The following is an 18,478-nucleotide window of genomic DNA, read 5'->3' as shown; positions in this document are numbered from 1 at the left end:
CTCTCAATAAATGCAGAAAAAGCATTTGACAGAATTCAACACCCATTCATGATAAAACCTCCCAACAAACTGGGTATAGAAGCAGTGTACCTTGGGCACCTGGGTGGCTCAGTCAGTTAAGCATCTGACTCTTGGTTTGGGCTCAGGTCATGCCTCAGGGTCCTGAGATCAAGCTCTTGATCAGGCTCCATGATCTCTCATTCTCTCTTTCCAGAATAAATAAAATCTTAAAGGGCGTGGGGGGGGGGGAGGTGGCAGTGTACCTCAGCATAATAACAAAGGCCATAAATGACTAGCCCACAGCAAACATCATAGTTAATGATGAAACACTGAAAGCTTTTCCTATAAGATTAGAAACAAAAGATGCTTGCTCTCACCATTTTAATTCAGCATGGCCTTTTAATGTGTTGTAGACAGTAGAATAAGTTCAAAGAAGTGTTAACTAAAAAAAAAAATTAAATGAGGAGGACTGAATACTAAACAGTGGTGATCTTGATAACTTCAAAGGTGTGCAGTGGAGGGAAAAAAGAAGTAACTCAGTGAGGGGAACTATAAATAGCAAGTGATTGTTATGTAAAATGCCAAGAAGTAAAGCTTCAAAAAGGAACAGTGCTCTGGAGCTAGAGAAGCCCTGTGTTTGGGAGGTTGTTAGTTGGGTTGTAGCAGTTAGAGAGTTATTCTTACCTTTGAGAGAGAGATTTCTATAGATCAGTAGTTCTCAACTGAGGGGCAGTTCTCTCCTACTCCCAGCCCCATGGCACATTTTGTAATGTCTAGAAGGGTACAAAATGTACAGGATAGCTCCCAATGACCAAGAATTATCTGACCCACCATTTAAGTAGTGCTAAATTTGAGAAACCCTGCTTTAGATTTTAAAAAGTGAGAAAAGGAACATTTATTATCTGTTTTTTCCAAGAAATGTAGGAACATGATCTAATTTGAAGGTAGTAATTATATGCTATTCTCTTGAGAAATTAAAGACGGAAATAGGGCACCTGGCTGGCTCAGTTAGAAGAGCATATGACTGTTGATCTCAGGGTATTGAGTTTGAACCCCACAGGTATAGAGACTGCTTAAATAAACTTAAAAAAAAGAAGGGGGAAAAAAAAAAGGGGAGAAAGTATAGCAACTAGCATGAAAGGGAAGCAAAGTTGAAAGAATTAATAACAAGTACTTAGCACAGTGCCTGGTACATTTAATAAATTTTGCTTTTATTTTCAATAACATGTTCATTAAGAATTCATTAAGTCCTTGTGCTCGCTTCGGCAGCACATATACTAAAAAAAAGAATTCAGTAAGTCCTTTACAGGTATCTGTTCAGTACCAGTTATTTTAAGAGAAATAAAAATGAAGTATACATGTACTTGTATGCTTATATTCCTTATCAATTTACAAACTTTTGGGGACTCTTAATCTCACAAAACGAACAGGGTTGCTGGGGGTTGGGGGAATAGGGATGGAGTGGCTGGGTGATGGACATTGGGGAGGGTATGTGCTATGGTGAGGGCTGTGAAATGTGTAAGCCAATGATTCACAGACCTATACCCCTGGGGCAAATAGTACATTATATGTTAATAAAAATAATTTTTTAAAAAATTTACAAACTTTTTGTAAGTAGTGTATCTGTTTCACTTATTTCTATATCACACATGGAATTAATCTTGCCATAATTAACCCTAAATACACATATTTTTGCTTAATGGAAGAAGGCATATTTATGAATTCTTCACAAAAACAGCATGAGCATTTAACTCATTGAATTATAGATAATTCTTTACCTTCTTTTCCTCCCTGCTAGACCATAAGCAGTGTAAGAGTAGAGCAAGTTAGTTTAACCATCTCTATCACTCAAGACCTAACACCATGCCTGGCACATAATAGCTGCCCAGAAAAGAAAAATGTTTGTTAAATAAATGAATGAGATCATAATCAGGGTCAGTAGTTTATTTTTGAATACTAGCTGGTGGCATCCCAGAGGAAGGAGAATATAATATGAAAATATTTACCAGATAGTCTTCTCCCTAATGTGAGTCTTTTGCTTAACATATCTTCTTTAGTGTTTAGAACTTTAGAAAGTTTTCAATTAGAAAACTATAGCTCAACTGAAACTTCTTTTAATGTCCTTTTGCTTTGATTTTCTTACCTCTACAGTGCTGAATTATCCCAAGGTCAGTACTGGAATGGGCTTGGCTCTCCTCCAGATTCCCCATCTCCTGGGAGTGATGTGTATTGTAGCAGTGAGCTGAATGATCCTCAGTATGACCAGAGTCTCCTGGAGAGCTTATTTTACACAGCACCTGTAAGTCATTGAATCTACAGCTTTGGAAATTAGAGAACAAGACTATTAATAATATTATTAAGTGTAGGCATATTACCACTTTCCAGACATTTTATATATGTCTTTTCTTTTCTTTTCTTTTCTTTTCTTTTCTTTTTAAATTTTTTTTAAAAATTAATATGTATTATTTGTTTCAGGGGTGCAGGTCTGTGAATCATCAGTCTTACACAATTCACAGCACTCACCATAGCATATACCCTCCACAGTATCCATAACCCAGCCACCCTTTCCCTCCCCCCCAACCTCCAGCAACCCTCAGTTTGTTTCCTGAAATTAAGAATACATGTCATTTTATAGATGAGGAGACAGACCTAGTAAGGTTAAGAATTTTAGAGGTGGCTGGCTGGCTCAGTTGATATAGCATGGGACTCTTGATCTCAAGGTTCTGAGTTCTAGCCTCACATTAAGTATATATAGAGCTTACTTTAAAAAAAAAAAAAGCATTTAGAGAGATAGAGGGTATGAAATGGTAAAAGAAAGAATGACCCGTCTAGAGAAGCAATTTGTGCACTGCAAGGGATCTAATTTTTTTTTAAAGATTTTTTATTTATTTATTTGTCAGAGAGAGTGAGCACAGGCAGACAGAGAGGCAGGCAGAGGCAGAGGGAGAAGCAGGCTCCCTGCTGAGCAAGGAGCCCGATATGGGACTCGATCCCAGGACCCTGGGATCATGACCTGAGCCGAAGGCAGCTGCTTAACCAACTGAGCCACCCAGGCGTCCCGCAAGGGATCTAATTTGAACTGACGAGAAGATATGTGGGAAAGCCATCATCAAAGGCAGGCAGGCATATTGCAGAAAGCCTTTGAATATCAGTGAGGAGAAATGACATGATCAAAATGGTGGTTAAGGAACGTTAATCTAGCAATGATTTAGGGAGCTAATTTAGGGGAGAATACCTGGAAGGAGATAGGAAGCCACTGGGTTATTGGAGGTATGTATGAGAGTGAAAGCAATGCGGTTAGAAACAAAGAGATGAGTTTAAAAGATATTATGAATTATTAGCATTTCATGACTTTCTGTTTTAAAAATCATCACTGATACTTTGTTACTTGTGGGATAAAGAGGGAATTTAAATTTATTACACATTTTTGATGTGACAGGGAATTTACATGTTATCTGTTATTTTTATTTTTTTGTTTTTATTAACATATAATGTATTATTTGCCCCAGGGGTACAGGTCTCTGAATCATCAGGCTTACACATTTCACAACACTCACCATACCCTCCCCAATGTCCATAACCTAGCCACCCTTTCCCTACCCCCCACCAGCCCCCAGCACCCCTCAGTTTGTTTTGTGACATTAAGAGTCTCTTATGGCTTGTCTCCCTCCTGATCCCATCTTGTTTCATTTTTCCCTTCCCTACTCCCGACAACTCCCTACCCTCCCTCAAATTCTTCATATCAGAGAGATCATATGATAATTGTCTTTCTCTGATAGACTTATTTCACTCAGTGTAACACCCTCTAGTTCTATCCACGTCATTGCAAATGGCAAGATTTCATTTCTTTTGATGGCTGCATAGTATTCCATTGTACGTATATACCACATCTTCTTTATCCTTTCATCTGTTGATTGACATCTAGGTTCTTTCCTTAGTTTGGCTATTGTGCACCTTGCTGCTATAAACATTCAGGTGCATGTGCCCTTCAGATCACTACATTTGTATCTTTAGGGTAGATACCCAGTAGTGCGATTGCTGGGTCGTAGGGTAGCTCTATTTTCAACTTTTTGAGGAACCTCTGTGTTGTTTTCCACAGTGGCTGCACCATTTGCATTCCCACCAACAGTGTAGGAGGGCTCCCCTTTCTCAGCATCCTCTCCAACATCTGTTGTTTCCTGACTTGTTAATTTTACCATTCTGACTGGTGTGAGGTGGTATCTCATTGTGGTTTTGATTTGTATTTCCCTGATGCTGAGTGATGTAGAGCACTTTTTCATGTGTCTGTTAGCCATTCGATGTCTTCTTTGCAGAAATGTCTGTTCATATCTTCTGCCCCTTTCACAATGGGATTATTTTTTCTTTGGGTGTTGAGTTTGATACATTTTTTATAGATTTTGGATACTAGCCCTTTATCGATATGTCACTTGCAAATATCTTCTCCCATTCTGTCAGTTGTCTTTTGGTTTTGTTGACTGTTTCCTTTGTTGTGCAAAAGCTTTTGATCTTGATGAAGTCCCAGTTGTTTATTTTTGCCCTTGCTTCCCTTGCCTTTGGTGATTTTTCTAGGAAGAACTTGCTGTAGCTGAGATCAAAGAGGTTACTGTCTGTATTCTCCTCAAGGATTTTGATGGATTCCTGTCTCACATGGAGGTCTTTCATCCATTTTTAGTCTATTTTTGTGTGTCGTATAAGGAAATGGTCCAGTTTCATTCTTCTGCATGTAGCTATCCAATTTTCCCAACACCATTTGTTGAAGAGACTGGTATTTTTTTTTCCATTGGACATTCTTTCCTGCTTTGTTGAAGATTAGTTTACCATAGAGTTGAGGGTCTATTTCTAAGCTCTCTATTCTGTTACATTGAGCTGTGTCTTTTTTTCTGCCAGTACCATACTGTCTTGATTACAGCTTTGTAATAGGGCTTGAAATCTGGAATTGTGATGCCACCAACTTTGGCTTTCTTTTTCAACATTCCTCTGGCTATTTGGGGTCTTTTCTGGTTCCTTATGAATTTTAGGATAATTTGTTCCATTTCTTTGAAAAAAATAGATAGTATTTTGATAGGGATTGCATTAAATGTGTAGATCGCTTTAGGTAGCATAGACATTTTGACAATATTTGTTCTTCCAATCCAAGAGCATGGAACATTTTTCCATTTCTTTGTGTCTTCCTCAATTTTGTTCACAAGTACTTTATAGTTTCTGAGTACAGATTGTTTGCCTCTTTGGTTAGGTTTATTCCTAGGTACCTTATGGTTTTGGGTGCAATCATAAATGGGATCGACTCCTTAATTTCTCTTTCTTCTGTCTTGCTGTTGGTGTATAGAAATGCAACTGATTTCTGTGCATTGATTTTATATCCTGACACTTCACTCAATTCCTGTATGAGTTCTCACAGTTTTGGAGTGGAGTCTTTTGGGTTTTCCACGTAAAGTATCATATCATCTGCAAAAGTGAGAGACGACTTCTTTGCCAATTTGGATGGCTTTTATTTCTTTTTGTTGTCTGATTGCCGAGGCGAGGACTTCTAGTACTATGTTGAATAGCAGTGGTGATAATGGACATCCCTGCCATGTTCCTGACCTTAGGGGAAAAGCTCTCAGTTTTTCCCCATTGAGAATGATATTCGCTATGGGTTTTTCATAGATGGCTTTGATGATACTGAGATATGTACCCTCTGTCCCTATACTGTGAAGAGTTTTGATCAAGAATGAATGCTGTACTTTGTCAAATGCTTTTTCAGCGTCTATTGAGAGTATCATATAGTTCTTTTTCTTTCTTTTATTAATGTATTGTATCACATTGATTGATTCATGGATGTTGAACCAACCTTGCAGCCCAAGAATAAATCCCACGTGGTCGTGGTGAATCATCCTTTTAATGTACTGTTGGATCCTATTGGTTAGTTTTTTGGTGAAAATTTTTGCATCCATGTTCATCAAGGATAGTGGTAAGTCACCTTTTTGATGGGGTCTTTGTCTGGTTTGGGGATCAAGGTAATGCTGCCTCATAAAATGAGTTTGGAAGTTTTCTATCCATTTCTATTTTCTGGAACAGTTTCAGGAGAATAGGTATTAATTCTTCTTTAAATATTTGGTAGAATTACCCTGGGAAGCCGTCTGGCCCTGGGCTCGTTTGTTGGGAGATTTTTGATGACTGCTTCAATCACCTTACTGGTTATGGGTCTGTTCAGGTTTTCTATTTCTTCCTGGTTCAGTTGTGGTAGTTTATACATCTCTAGGAATGCATCCATTTCTTCCAGATTGTCCAATTTGCTGGCGTATAGTTGCTCATAATATGTTCTTATAATTGTTTGTAATTTTTGGTGTTGGTTGTGATCTCTCCTCTTTCATTCATGATTTTATAATTTTGGTCCTTTCTCTTTTCTTTTTGATAAGTTTGGCCAGGGGTTTATGAATCTTATTAATTCTTTCAAAGAACCAGCTCCCAGTTTTGTTGATTTGTTCTACTGTTCTTTTGGTTTCTATTTCATTGATTTCTGCTCTAATCTTTATTATTTCTCTTCTCCTGCTGGGTTTAGGCTTTCTTGCTGTTCTTTCTCCAGCTCCTCTAGGTGTAAGTTTAGGTTGTATACTTGAGACATTGTTTCTTGACAAAGGCTTGTATCACTATACTTTCCTCTCGGGACCGCCTTTGCTGTGTCCCAAAGATTTTGAACAGTTGTGTTTTCATTTTCATTTGTTCCCATGAATTTCTTAAATTTTTCCTTAATTTCCTGGTTGACCCATTCATTCTTTAGTAGGATGCTCTTTAGCCTCCATATATTTGAGTTGTTTCCAACTTTCCTCTTGTGATTGAGTTCTAGTTTCAGAGTATTGTCTGAAAATATGCAGGGAATGATCCCAATCTTTTGGTACTGGTTGAGACCTGATTTGTGACCCAGGATGTGATCTGTTCTAGAGAGTGTTCCATGTGCACTAGAGAAGTATGTGTATTCGGTTGCTTTGGGATGGAATGCTCTGAATATATCTGTGATGTCCATCTGGTCCAGTGTGTCATTTAAAGCCTTTATTTCCTTGTTGATCTTTTCTTAGATGATCTGTCCATTTCAGTGAGGGGGCTGTTAAAGTCCCATACTATTATTGTATTATTGTTGATGTATTTCTTTGCTTTTGTTATTAATTGCCTTATATAATTGGCTGCTCTCATGTTAGGGGCATAGATATTTAAAATTGTTAGAAATTCTTATTGGACAGACCCTTTAAGTATGATACAGTGTCCTTCCTCATTTCTTATTATAGTCTTTGGCTTAAAATCTAATTTATCTGATATAAGGATTGCCAACCCAACTTTCTTTTGATGTCCATTAGCATGGTAAATTGTTTTCCACCCCCTCACTTTAAATCTGGAGGTGTCTTTGGGTCTAAAATGAGTTTCTTGTAGACAGCATATCGATGGGTCTTGTCTTTTTATCCATTCTGATACCCTGTGTTTTTGATTAGGGCATTTAGCCCCTACATTCAGGATAACTATTGAAAGATGTGAATTTAGTGCCATTGTATTGCCTGAAAGATGATGTTACTGTATATTGTCTCTGTTCCTTTCTGGTCTATTACTTTTAGGGTCTCTCTTTGCTTAGAGGACCCCTTTCAATATTTCCTGTAGGTCTGGTCTGGTGTTTGCAAATTCTTTTAATTTTTGTTTGTCCTGAAAGCTTTTTATCTCTCCTTCTATTTTCAATGACAGCCTAGCTGGATATAGTATTCTTGGCTGCGTATTTTTCTCGTTTAGTGCTCTGAATATATCATGCCAGTCCTTTCTGGCCTACCAGGTCTCTGTGGATAAGTCTGATGCCAATCTAATATTTCTACCATTGTATGTTACAGACCTCTTGTCCCAAGCTGCTTTCAGGATTTTCTTTTTCACTAAGACTTGTCAGTTTTACGACTAGATGAGGGCGTGTGGATCTATTTTTGTTGATTTTGAGGGGGCTCTCTGTGCCTCCTGGATTTTGAAGCTTGTTCCCTTTGCCATATTAGGGAAATTCTCTACTATAATATGCTCCAATATACCTTCTGCCCCTCTCTCTTTCTTCCTCTTCTGGGATCCCAATTATTCCAATATTGTTTCATCTTATGGTGTCACTCATCTCTCAAATTCTCCCCTCGGGGTCCAGTAGTTGTCTCTCTTTTGCTCAGCTTCTTCATTCTCCATCATTTGGTCTTCTATATCACTAATTCTCTCATCTGCCTCATTTATCCTAGCAATAACAGCCTCCATTTTTTATTGCACCTTATTAATAGCTTTTTTTTATTTCAACTTGGTTAGACTTTAGTTCTTTTATTTCTCCAGAAAGGGATTCTCTAATATCTTCCATGCTTTTTTTGAGCCCAGCTAGCACTTTGATAGTTGTCATTCTGAACTCTAGTTCTAATGTATTATTATGTCCGTATTGATTAGGTCCCTAGCCATCGGTACTGCCTCTTGTTGTTTTTTTTTGTGGTGAGTTTTTCTGCCTTGTCATTTTATCCAGGTAAGAATAGATGAATGAGGAAACAAAATATTGAAAGGGTCTCAAAGACTCCAGAAAAATATACCCTAACCAAATCAGAAGAGACCCGAAAGGGGGGGGGGAGAGGAAAGGGAGAAAAAAGGAAAAAAAAAAAAATATATATATATATATATATATTAGATTGGTGAATAGAACAGAGCCACCCAGTTGATTTTGGGTGTATTCCGATCTCTTAGAAGAAACTACCTCTGAAATTTTAAGGAAGGAAAAAAATATATATATACAAAAATAAGGATAAATACGGTGAAGAGATGGAATATGACTCTAAAGATGAAAATTTAAAAAGATTCTAAAAAGGAATTGATAAGTTGGTTGGAAAAAGAAAAAACAAAGAGAGAATGTGATCAGGCTGGAGACTGAAACAAAGGCATGTGCTAGATTTAGGGTATATTTTGATCTATTAGAAGAAATTGTATCCCAAAATTTTAAAGAAAAAAAAGTATGTATACAAAAAATAAGGGTAAATACAATGAAGATAAAATACGACTATAACAATGAAAATTTAAAAAGATCTTTTAAAGGTATTGATAAGATAAAATAGTTTAAAAATGTTAAAAGAGGAAAAGTTAAAAAATAGAGTAAGAAAAAAATAAAATTAAAAAAATTTAACTTTGCAAGACTAAAGGATCATAGGAAAAAAGCCATGAATTCTAATGTGTTGCTTTCCCCTAGCTCTGGAGTTCCACCGTTCTCATTGATCAGTTAACTTGGTCTTGGCTGCATGTTCTTGCTGATCTTCTGAGGGAAGGGCCTATTACAGTGATTCTCAAATGTCTTTGCCTGAGGTGGAATTGCACCGCCCTTGCCAGGGACCAGGCTAAGTAATCTGCTCATGCTCGCTCTTAGTAGCTTTTGTTCCCTGAACGCTTTCTGTAGAGCTTTGGAGAACGGGAATAAAAATGGCAGCCACCCAATCTCCGGCCGTCCAATTCAAGAGCGTGGGGCCCCACTCCTCAGTGCACCCTCAGAGAAAAGCCATGAATCCCTCCTGTCTCCCTGGTATCCAGCCATACTCCATGCTCACCCAACTTGTGACCGAGCATTTCTGTCTCTGGCACACAGCCCCGTTTGGAGTTTCCAAACCCAGCAGATTCCTGCTGTGCGCTCCTGTGCCGCTCCTCCCGAGGAGGAAGGAGGGGGTCTCTCTGGGTCTGCCACTTGCGGGTCCCTGTTCGAAGAGCAGTGGCCCAGCTGTGCCTCAGATCACAGTTTAAGGTAACCCCGAGCTGAGAACATACTCCTCAGCTCCATCTCTGTAACCGGCTTCCCCGCTCCAATACCTGGGAGCACTGCCACACTCAGACACCCCAGTCTTTCTGTGACCCTGCAGGACCTGAGACCATACTGTCTCAGCAAGGATTCCACCCCATGCTTAGCCACTGGTGCAACATCCCTCAGCAGAGCAGACTTCTAAAATCTCTTGATTTTGTGCTCCGCTGCTCTACTGCTTGCGGGGAGCCGGCCCCTCCCCATGGCTTTGGATTCACTTCTCCACACGTCCTACCTTCCAGAAAGTGGTTGATTTTCTGTTCCTAGAATTGCTGCTCTTCTTCTCTTCTATCTCCTGTTGAGTTTGTATGCATTTAGAATATTTTGATACCTATCTCGCTTAACTCCTGGGACCTAATGATATTTCAGTTTCATACTCCTCCACTGTCTTGCTTCTTATCTATTATTTTTGAGTACTGTGCCAAATGTTTTAAATTCATTATTTCATTTAATTCTTTTTTTAGCCCAATATGATAATGTTTTCTTTTATATATCATGATATAAATGCTTAGGAGTGTTAATTACTTGTAAATAATGACATCATCTCATAAGCCTTATATATGCATTAGAATCTGATCTTGATTTACCTCCCTAACCTTATCTCCCACATTTGCCCTTTACCCTCCAGTCATACTGATTGTCTCTTCACTCCACAGACATTGTAGCTCTTTTTTTATCTCTGTATTTTTTGCTTATACTGCTTCTTGTACTTTGAACGTTGAAATGCTTTTATACATCTGGTAAACTCTTTATTCTTCAAAAATCAGCTGATTACCTCGCTGAAGAAACCATTGTACACTTCTCCAAGCAGAATTTATTGCCCAGATTTCCACAGGATCCTGGGACATTCAGGCAATGTTGTATGATACAGTTTCTCAAGAATAAGAGCATATCTGCATTATCTTTGTGTTACCAGTACAACAAAGCCTGATGAATATTGAGTACTCAGTGAGTACTTAGTGAATAAAGGAATTAGTTTATGAATGGCACTATATAATCCTCCATGCCATTTGAACAAAATAATCTTAGAAAAGATTGGCTGATGAGGAGTGAACCAGTAGACCATGATGCAATGGAAAGATCAGGGAGTTAAAATGTACATGTCCTTCCCCAGCGTTTGATGATCTTAATATTGAATAACATTCAGAGCTTAGAAATTTAGCATTATGAGCCTGTGTTTTTGGTACCTAAAATTCTTAATTAGGTGACATTGTTCCATTTTGCCTCAAACTGTGGTAGAAATATAGGCTTTGGTATCTGGCTTTGGTACTAGATACATAATAGATAGTAAATAGGTAGTGATTGTTATTATTGTTGAAAATTTGAAAGAGGAGCCGATTTTCATTTATTTTCTTTGAACTGAATTTGTAGGTTATTTTTATATACCAGGAGAAATGTGGGATTATCTCCCTGGCATCAGTTATCTCTTTAAAAGAATGATATATGTGCAGAGAAGAATTTGATTACTTTTAGAGAAATGTTTTCATTACCACTCTCCCTAAAGCAGTTTTTTTTTAGTGCCTCTCTTTTTGTTTCTTCCCCCCGTAGAAATCTGATACCAGCATCAGTGATTTCTTCAGTGAAGATGATACTGTCACTTCTAAAAAAATGAACCAGTCAAAAGCTCTTGCCAAATCTCCTAAGCTTCTGGAGTCAAATGATCCTAAGTTGAAGAAAACAGCAGTGGGCAAGAAAGATAGGTGAGCCTATGATTGAGGCAAAAGCAAAGGAAGATTATTTTCACAAGATCTCCTAAAGTAAATGATCTGTATTTGCCCAGCACTATCATCCTAGTTAAGTGAGTTATAGTAGTTCACTAAGTATTGAATCCTTGAAAGTGAATAATATGAAAAGATGGATACAATAAAATGGTTGAGAAAGCAGAATTCTAGGTTGAATGTGTGCTATACTACACTGTAGAAAATATGAATAAAGAAAACAAATGAAAACGAATACACAGAAGTGATGATAGTAGTTATATTGAAGTAGTAGGTTAACTGAGGTGTAATGCCTGTAGCCCTTATAAGAAAACCTACTTCTGGGGGCTCCTGGGTGGCTGTCTTTAAGTGTCTGCCTTTGGCTCATGTCATGATCCCAGGGTCCTGGGATCGAGCCCCACATTAGGCTCCCAGGGAGCCTGCTTCTCCCTCTACCTGCTTGTGTTCCCTCTCTCGCTGTCTCTCCATCAAATAAATAAATAAAATCTTGGAAAAAGAAAAAGAAAACCTAATTCTGTAACACCCGTTTCTATACTTGTGTGGAGATAAGCCTTTAGATTAGAAGAATGGTTTTACATTTTTTGAAATTTCTTTCACTCTGGGTTAGGACTGGAATTCTATTGATTAAAGTCCTTTCTCAGTCCTTGATAACATGTAAATTAGATACTTGACTGCCCTTCCTCTTTCCTCTTTTTGTCTGTACAAACTAGCTCCTTTCATGTTGGGCTTTGGACTGTCTGTTTCACTGTCTATATGAACTCCTTGCAGAAATTTGGTTGAACAACAGATGATACCAGAAACTCCAGAAGATGCCCAAGTGATGACACTAAGTGTGGATAGATTGGCCCTTTTGGGTAGAACACATTCAGTCAGAATCATCATCGAAACATTGATAGTTCCTCCAGATAGTCCCCAGATGACCTCTGGCAAGAAAAGCTTTTCTGGCAGACCACTTAAGCTGACAGCAACAAAAAAGCGGTATGTCTCTAACATGGAAAAGCTAAATTTGACATTTCTGGAATGTGTGTGATGGTAATAGTAATTAATAAATAATATATATAATATATATAAATATATAATATATGATAAAAAATAAAATTATAAAATAAATAATTGTATAACATTTTATGATTTATAAAGTACTTTAATATGAATCCATCAACAAAAATGTTTTCAAAAATGAATTCCTCACTAGGTGTCAAGGCCAATACTAGGTAAGTGTTAGAAAAAAGGAAATTGAGACCCTGACTCTGTTGTTATATACTTTACAGTCAGCACAATACAGACATTTTTAAGAGGCTGTAGGATGCAAAATAGGTGTTTTATGTTAAAAATACTTTGGAAGATTTGTAGACATTCTGTGATAATTTCCCAGCTTCTACAAATATCAAATCATTGTTATATGCCTGAAACTAATATATTATATGTCAGTTATGTCTCAATAATAGATAGGTAAAAGATAGAGTAAGTAAAATATGCGAGCACAAGGAAGAACTTGCCTGATAGGATTGGTGAAGGATTGGTGAAGATAGGTCCTCTGAGGATCTGAGGTGCTGAAAATAGGACCTTGAAAGATATGTAGGATTGATCAAATAATAAATATGTTCATTTGTTATTTGGTTTCTGTTTAAAACACTTTTTTTTGGTTTTGATTTTTAGCACCTTCTTTGTGGAATATCACTTTCCTGTGGGCTTTTCCAAAAATGGATTGGGAAAGACAGCTTTGATCACCGAGGTCGTTCGACTTGCCTCCAGTAAAATTACAGATGGAAGTAAGAGAGAGACTAGTTTTCTCTTCCTTAGACATTTTTCCTGTGGAAGAATTTTTCAGTCCTTAAATATTCATCTGACTTTTATAGTACCATAGAATCATAGAGTTAGAAAGAATTGTGAAGTGAATCTACCGTCATTCTTCTATTTTATAAGTGATGACACTGCCCCAGAGGCACTGTGACTATCCTTTTGCAAGGCAGCAAGTCAGTAACATACCTGAGACTAGAATGCAGAACTCCTGATGCTTGGAGCACATTCGCTGGACTCTTGCCATTTTTCTTTTATTCCCTTTTTTAAACAACTTTATCAAGATATAATTCACATATTATACAATTTAACCTTTTAGAGTGTTCATTGAACCCATTGAAGCGTTCAGTGGTTTTTGTATATACGAGTTATATAACCATCATGATCTAATTTTAGAACATTTTCATCCGCCCAAAAGAAATCCCTTACTCATTAGCATTCACTCTTCATTTTCCTGTCTCCACCCCCACCCACACTAAACAACCCCTAATCCATTTTCTGTCTATCATTTTTACTCATTCTGGACATTTCATGTAAATGGAATCATACAGTATGTGATTTTTGTAACTGGCTTCTTTGACTTTGACTTACTGTAATATTTTCAAATTTGATCTATGTTATGATATGTTTCAGAACCTTTTTCTTTATTGTGGCTGTATAATATTTCATTGTATGACTATACCACATTTGGTTATCCATTCCTCAGCTGATGGGCATTTGGGTTGTTTCTGCTTCTTGGCTATTGTGGAGAATGCTTTTATGAGTATTTGTGTACACGTTTTTGTGCAGATATAATGTTTTCATTGCCCTTCAGTGTATACCTAAGAGTGGACTTGCTGGGTCATATGGTAACTATATGTTTTAACTTTTTGAAGAACTGCTGGACAGTTTTCATTAGTTGCTCTACTATTTTACATTCTCAGCGGCTGTGTATGGAGGTTTCCAATTCTCCACATACTCACCAACCCTCGTTATCTTTCATTATTTTTTATTGTAGCCATCTTAGGGGTTATGAAGTAGTATCTCACTGTGGTTTTGATTTGCATTTCCCAATAACTAATGGTGTTGAGTGTGTTTCCCTGTGCTTATTGTCTGTTTGTATATCTTAGAGAAACGTCTGTTGCAATTCTTTGCCCATTTTTAAGTTGTTGCTGGGTTATAAGAATTCTTTATATATCCTGGATATAAGGTCCTTATGAGTTACATAAGGCCCTTATGAGTTACATATTCTGGATATGTGAGAATAGTTCTACTGTGAGAACTATGATTTTGAGTATTTTCTCCTGTTAATGGGCTCTCCTTTTCTAAGCACTATCATTTACAGCACAAATGTTTTGAATTTTGCTCTTGCCCAGTTTTTTTCTTTTGTTGCATGTGCTTTTGATACTACCTTTTATTTTCTATTTTAAGGGTTTCTAATACAAAAAAGTAAAAGGGTAATATAATAAACATTTATGTTCCTGTCATCCAAAGTTATGTAACTTTCTAACAGATTTTGTGAGTTTCTTTGCATTGGTTATCCAGTTTGATCCATGAACAGTTCATCAGTATTGAATTCCTTCTCTGGGAGGTAGTTTATTTATTTATTTATTTCTCTCTGGGAGGTAGTTTAAAGAATAAAAGATATGGTCCTAATTCTCCTACACATTCAAGTAACATTCCTGTACAGCCTGGTAATGATGGATTTTTAAATTTTTATTTTGCTTTGTTTTATTTGTTTTTTTAACTAGATATAATCCATTCACTTGGTTCAAAATCTTTGTAGGCATTGTTATAAATTTTGTATTATTCCTAAGGTATTTCATGCATATATAAGCAAGTATATTTATCCTTTTTTGCCCTCCCATTTTAATCCAAGTATTAGTGTACCTTATGCCCTGTTTTGTACCTTGTCTTTAACAGTGTATCTTAGTAATTTTTTCATACCAGGACATAAAGAACTCAGTCTTCCCAGTTCTTTATGACCACATAATATTCCCTTTTATGACTATGCCATAACTTAAACATCTCTTATTGATTAATATAATACTGTTTAGGTTGTTTTCAGTCCTACTGTTAAAAACAGTGGTTCAATAGAAAAATTTTGAACATGCATCATTTCTCATTTGATATGAGTATATCCAGTACAAACATTAAAAATACTTATTTACTCTTTTTCTACATTTTTTAAAAATTTAAATTCAGTTTAATTAACATATACTGTATTATTAGTTTCAGAGGTAGAATTTAGTGATTCATCAGTTGCATATAACACCCAGTGCTCATTCCATCAAGTGCCCTCCTTAATGCCCATCACCCTGTTACCCCACCCCCTACCTCCCTCCCCTCCAGCAACCCTCTGTTTGTTTCCTAGAGTTAAGTCTCTCACAGTTTGTGTCCTTCCCTGTTTTTAGTTTTTTTTATTTTTCCTTTCCTTCCCATATATTCATCTGTTTTGTTTCTTAAATTCCACATATGAGTGAAATCATGTGATATATGTCTTTCTCTGACTGACATATGTCATTTAGCGTAATACCCTCTAGTTCTATCCAAGTCCTTGCAAACAGCAAGATTTCATTCTTTTTAATGGCTGAATAATATCCCAGAGTGTATGTGTGTGTGTATACACATACTACATCTTCTATTTTATCCACTCATCTATCAATGGACATTTGGGCTCTTTCCATAGTTTGGCTATTGTGGACATAGCTGTTATAAACATTGGGGTTCATGTACCCCTTCGAATCACTATATTTGTATCCATTAGATAAATACCTTGTAGTGCAATTGCTGGGTCTCATGGTAGCTCTCTTTTTAACTTTTTGAGGAACCTCTTTTCTGTCTTCAAGAGTGGTTGCTCCAATTTACATTCCCACAGTATAAGAGAGTTCCCCTTTCTCCATATCCTTGCCAACATCTTTTTTTTTTCCTGTGTTGTTAATTTCAGCCATTCTGACTATTGTTCCATTCTGTAGATATAGAAAAAATTGTTTATCCATTCATCCTGTTGATGAGCACTTGGGTTGTTTATAATTCTTAACTATTACCAATAAATCTGTTATAAACATTCTTGTACAAGTGTTTGTATGGACATATATTTCCTTTTCTCTCTCTTTTTTTATAAAGAGTTTATTTATTTATTTGACAGAAGAGATTACAAGTAGGCAGGGAGGCAGGCAGAGAGAGGAGGCAGCAGGCTCCCTGCTGAGCAGAGAGCCTGATCCGGGGCTTGATCCCAGGACCCTGAGATCATGACCTGAGCTGAAGGCAGAGACTTTAACCCATTGAGCCACCCAGGCGCCCCCTGAGCGCTTATGTTTGACATTCATTTCTCATAGCAAAACTAGAGCAACAGAGCACTACTTATCTTCTCTGTACTATATGCAGGGTTTTCTCTTTGTCTCTGCTCCTTCAATCCCTACAACCCTAAAACTTTTGTGTAATTAGGCTGACTAGATTTCTTTTTTTTTTTTTAAGATTTTATTTATTTATATGAGAGAGAGAATGTACAAGCAGGGGGAGGAGCAGAGGGAGAGGGACAAGCAGACTCCCTGATGAGCCCAGAACCCAACTGACTGCAGGGCTAACTGACTAACCTACCAAGGTGCCTGACTAGACTTCTGAAAGAGATTTTAGTTAGATCAAAAGGGAAGCAGGTGGTGTCAAAGCATGGATTGATGATGGCTGTAGTTGGGTGGACTGACATGTGCTTATGTGTTTGGTTCTCCTTACAGTGGTGAATTTCCAGCAGCGATTTGTGTTTCCGGTTCATTTTGGTGGCCCAATGATAGAACACTGGTGGAATTCCAACCTCACTTTCCAAATTTACACAAAGAAAACCCCACAGAAAAAGGTACTCAAGTGATTTTGACCTTTGCCTTATCACTTACACTAGGGAATTAGAATATACTTAAAATTATATTCCTACCTAAACTAGGAATTTCTCCAGGCTCAAACACTGCTTATTGTTGTTTCTAATCTCTGTTTGCTATTTGTTATAAGCGAGATATGCTAAAGGCACTACACAAATACACTAGCAAATTTAATTATTACAACTCTGTGAATTAGGTACATTATTATCTTTATTTTATAGACAAAGAAACTGAGATTTGGTGAAGTTCAGTAACTTGTCTAAGATCACTCAAGCTAATAAAAGATAAAGCCAGCAGGACTCTACCTCGTGTTCTGACTTTAGACCCTAAGTTCTTAACGTCTTCACTGTATTCCCTGCTACAGAGAGGGGACTATTTGAACTGATACAGGTTATAAGCCTTAATTTGAGACTCCATTTCTTATTTTCAGGCAGAATATATAGAGGTCCAAGATAATATAATGTGGATAGCAGTTTTGATTATCTTATAAACTTATTCCAAGTTTATAAAATTCACTTGCAATTGGTACAGCATAGATCGATAAACTATGTCCTGAGCAGTTTTTAACTTATTTCAGTAAAACTACTGAAATCTTTCTAATCTTTGATCTCCTCTTGGTATGGATAGCATGAGGAATGTATCTTGAGGTTTTTTTTGTCTTTTCAGAGAATATAATTAATACAAGTTCTTTTTGAAAAATATACTAAAATAAGAAGAGGTGGAAAAACACATAATTCTACAACCTCAAGACTGCCTCTGCAAACGTTTCAGTATATTTACATTGAATCACCTTGCTAATGGCTTCTTTCTAATAAAAGAGTTGTACGTGTTTTTGGCAGAGAACTTGAGAAAATCTTTCTGAAAAGCAAAAACTGTCTATAATCCCATCACCAGGAAATAACTGTTAATATTTATGTTTCACTTTTGGTTTTTTTCAAATGGTTACAATACATTGGCAAATCTTTGGCAGTATTAGGATAATTTTATTTAGTTTTTTTTATCCTGCTTTTTAAAAAATTTAACATTATCTTTATAGATATTTGAAGATTTGCTATATATTACTTAAGACCCTCTTTTTACCAAACATGATAAATACTGTTCATACTGTTCATATTATTTCAGACTTTTTGTAAACGCTGTTGACTATATATTATTGCATTGTAACAATGTGCTGTAATTAACTTAATTCCTGATTATTGGACCTCTTGTTATTTCTAATTGTTAATTTTTGAAATATACATATTTGTGTATAAGCTTTTTATATTTGTTACTTCTGTAGTGTAAATTCCCAGAAGTGGAACTACTGG

At 36.7% G+C, this 18,478-nt stretch overlaps 1 protein-coding gene across 1 annotated transcript in view; it reads left to right on the top strand.

The window, feature by feature from the left end:
* Positions 1-18,478, top strand: part of C2CD3 (C2 domain containing 3 centriole elongation regulator) — a 142,723-nt gene that overhangs the window by 37,871 nt on the left and 86,374 nt on the right. The window contains exons 8-12 of the mRNA XM_080815490.1: positions 2,152-2,299; positions 11,351-11,502; positions 12,289-12,498; positions 13,180-13,292; positions 17,034-17,152. Of these exons, the coding sequence (XP_080671616.1) occupies positions 2,152-2,299; positions 11,351-11,502; positions 12,289-12,498; positions 13,180-13,292; positions 17,034-17,152 (742 nt within the window). The remainder of the gene's footprint in view (positions 1-2,151; positions 2,300-11,350; positions 11,503-12,288; positions 12,499-13,179; positions 13,293-17,033; positions 17,153-18,478) is intronic.

This window comes from Martes martes, assembly GCF_963455335.1.
Source record: "Martes martes genome assembly, chromosome: 10".
NCBI classification, from domain to species: Eukaryota; Metazoa; Chordata; class Mammalia; order Carnivora; family Mustelidae; genus Martes; species Martes martes.
The sequence above is the reverse complement of the archived record's forward strand: the minus strand, read 5'-3'. Positions and strand labels throughout refer to the sequence as shown.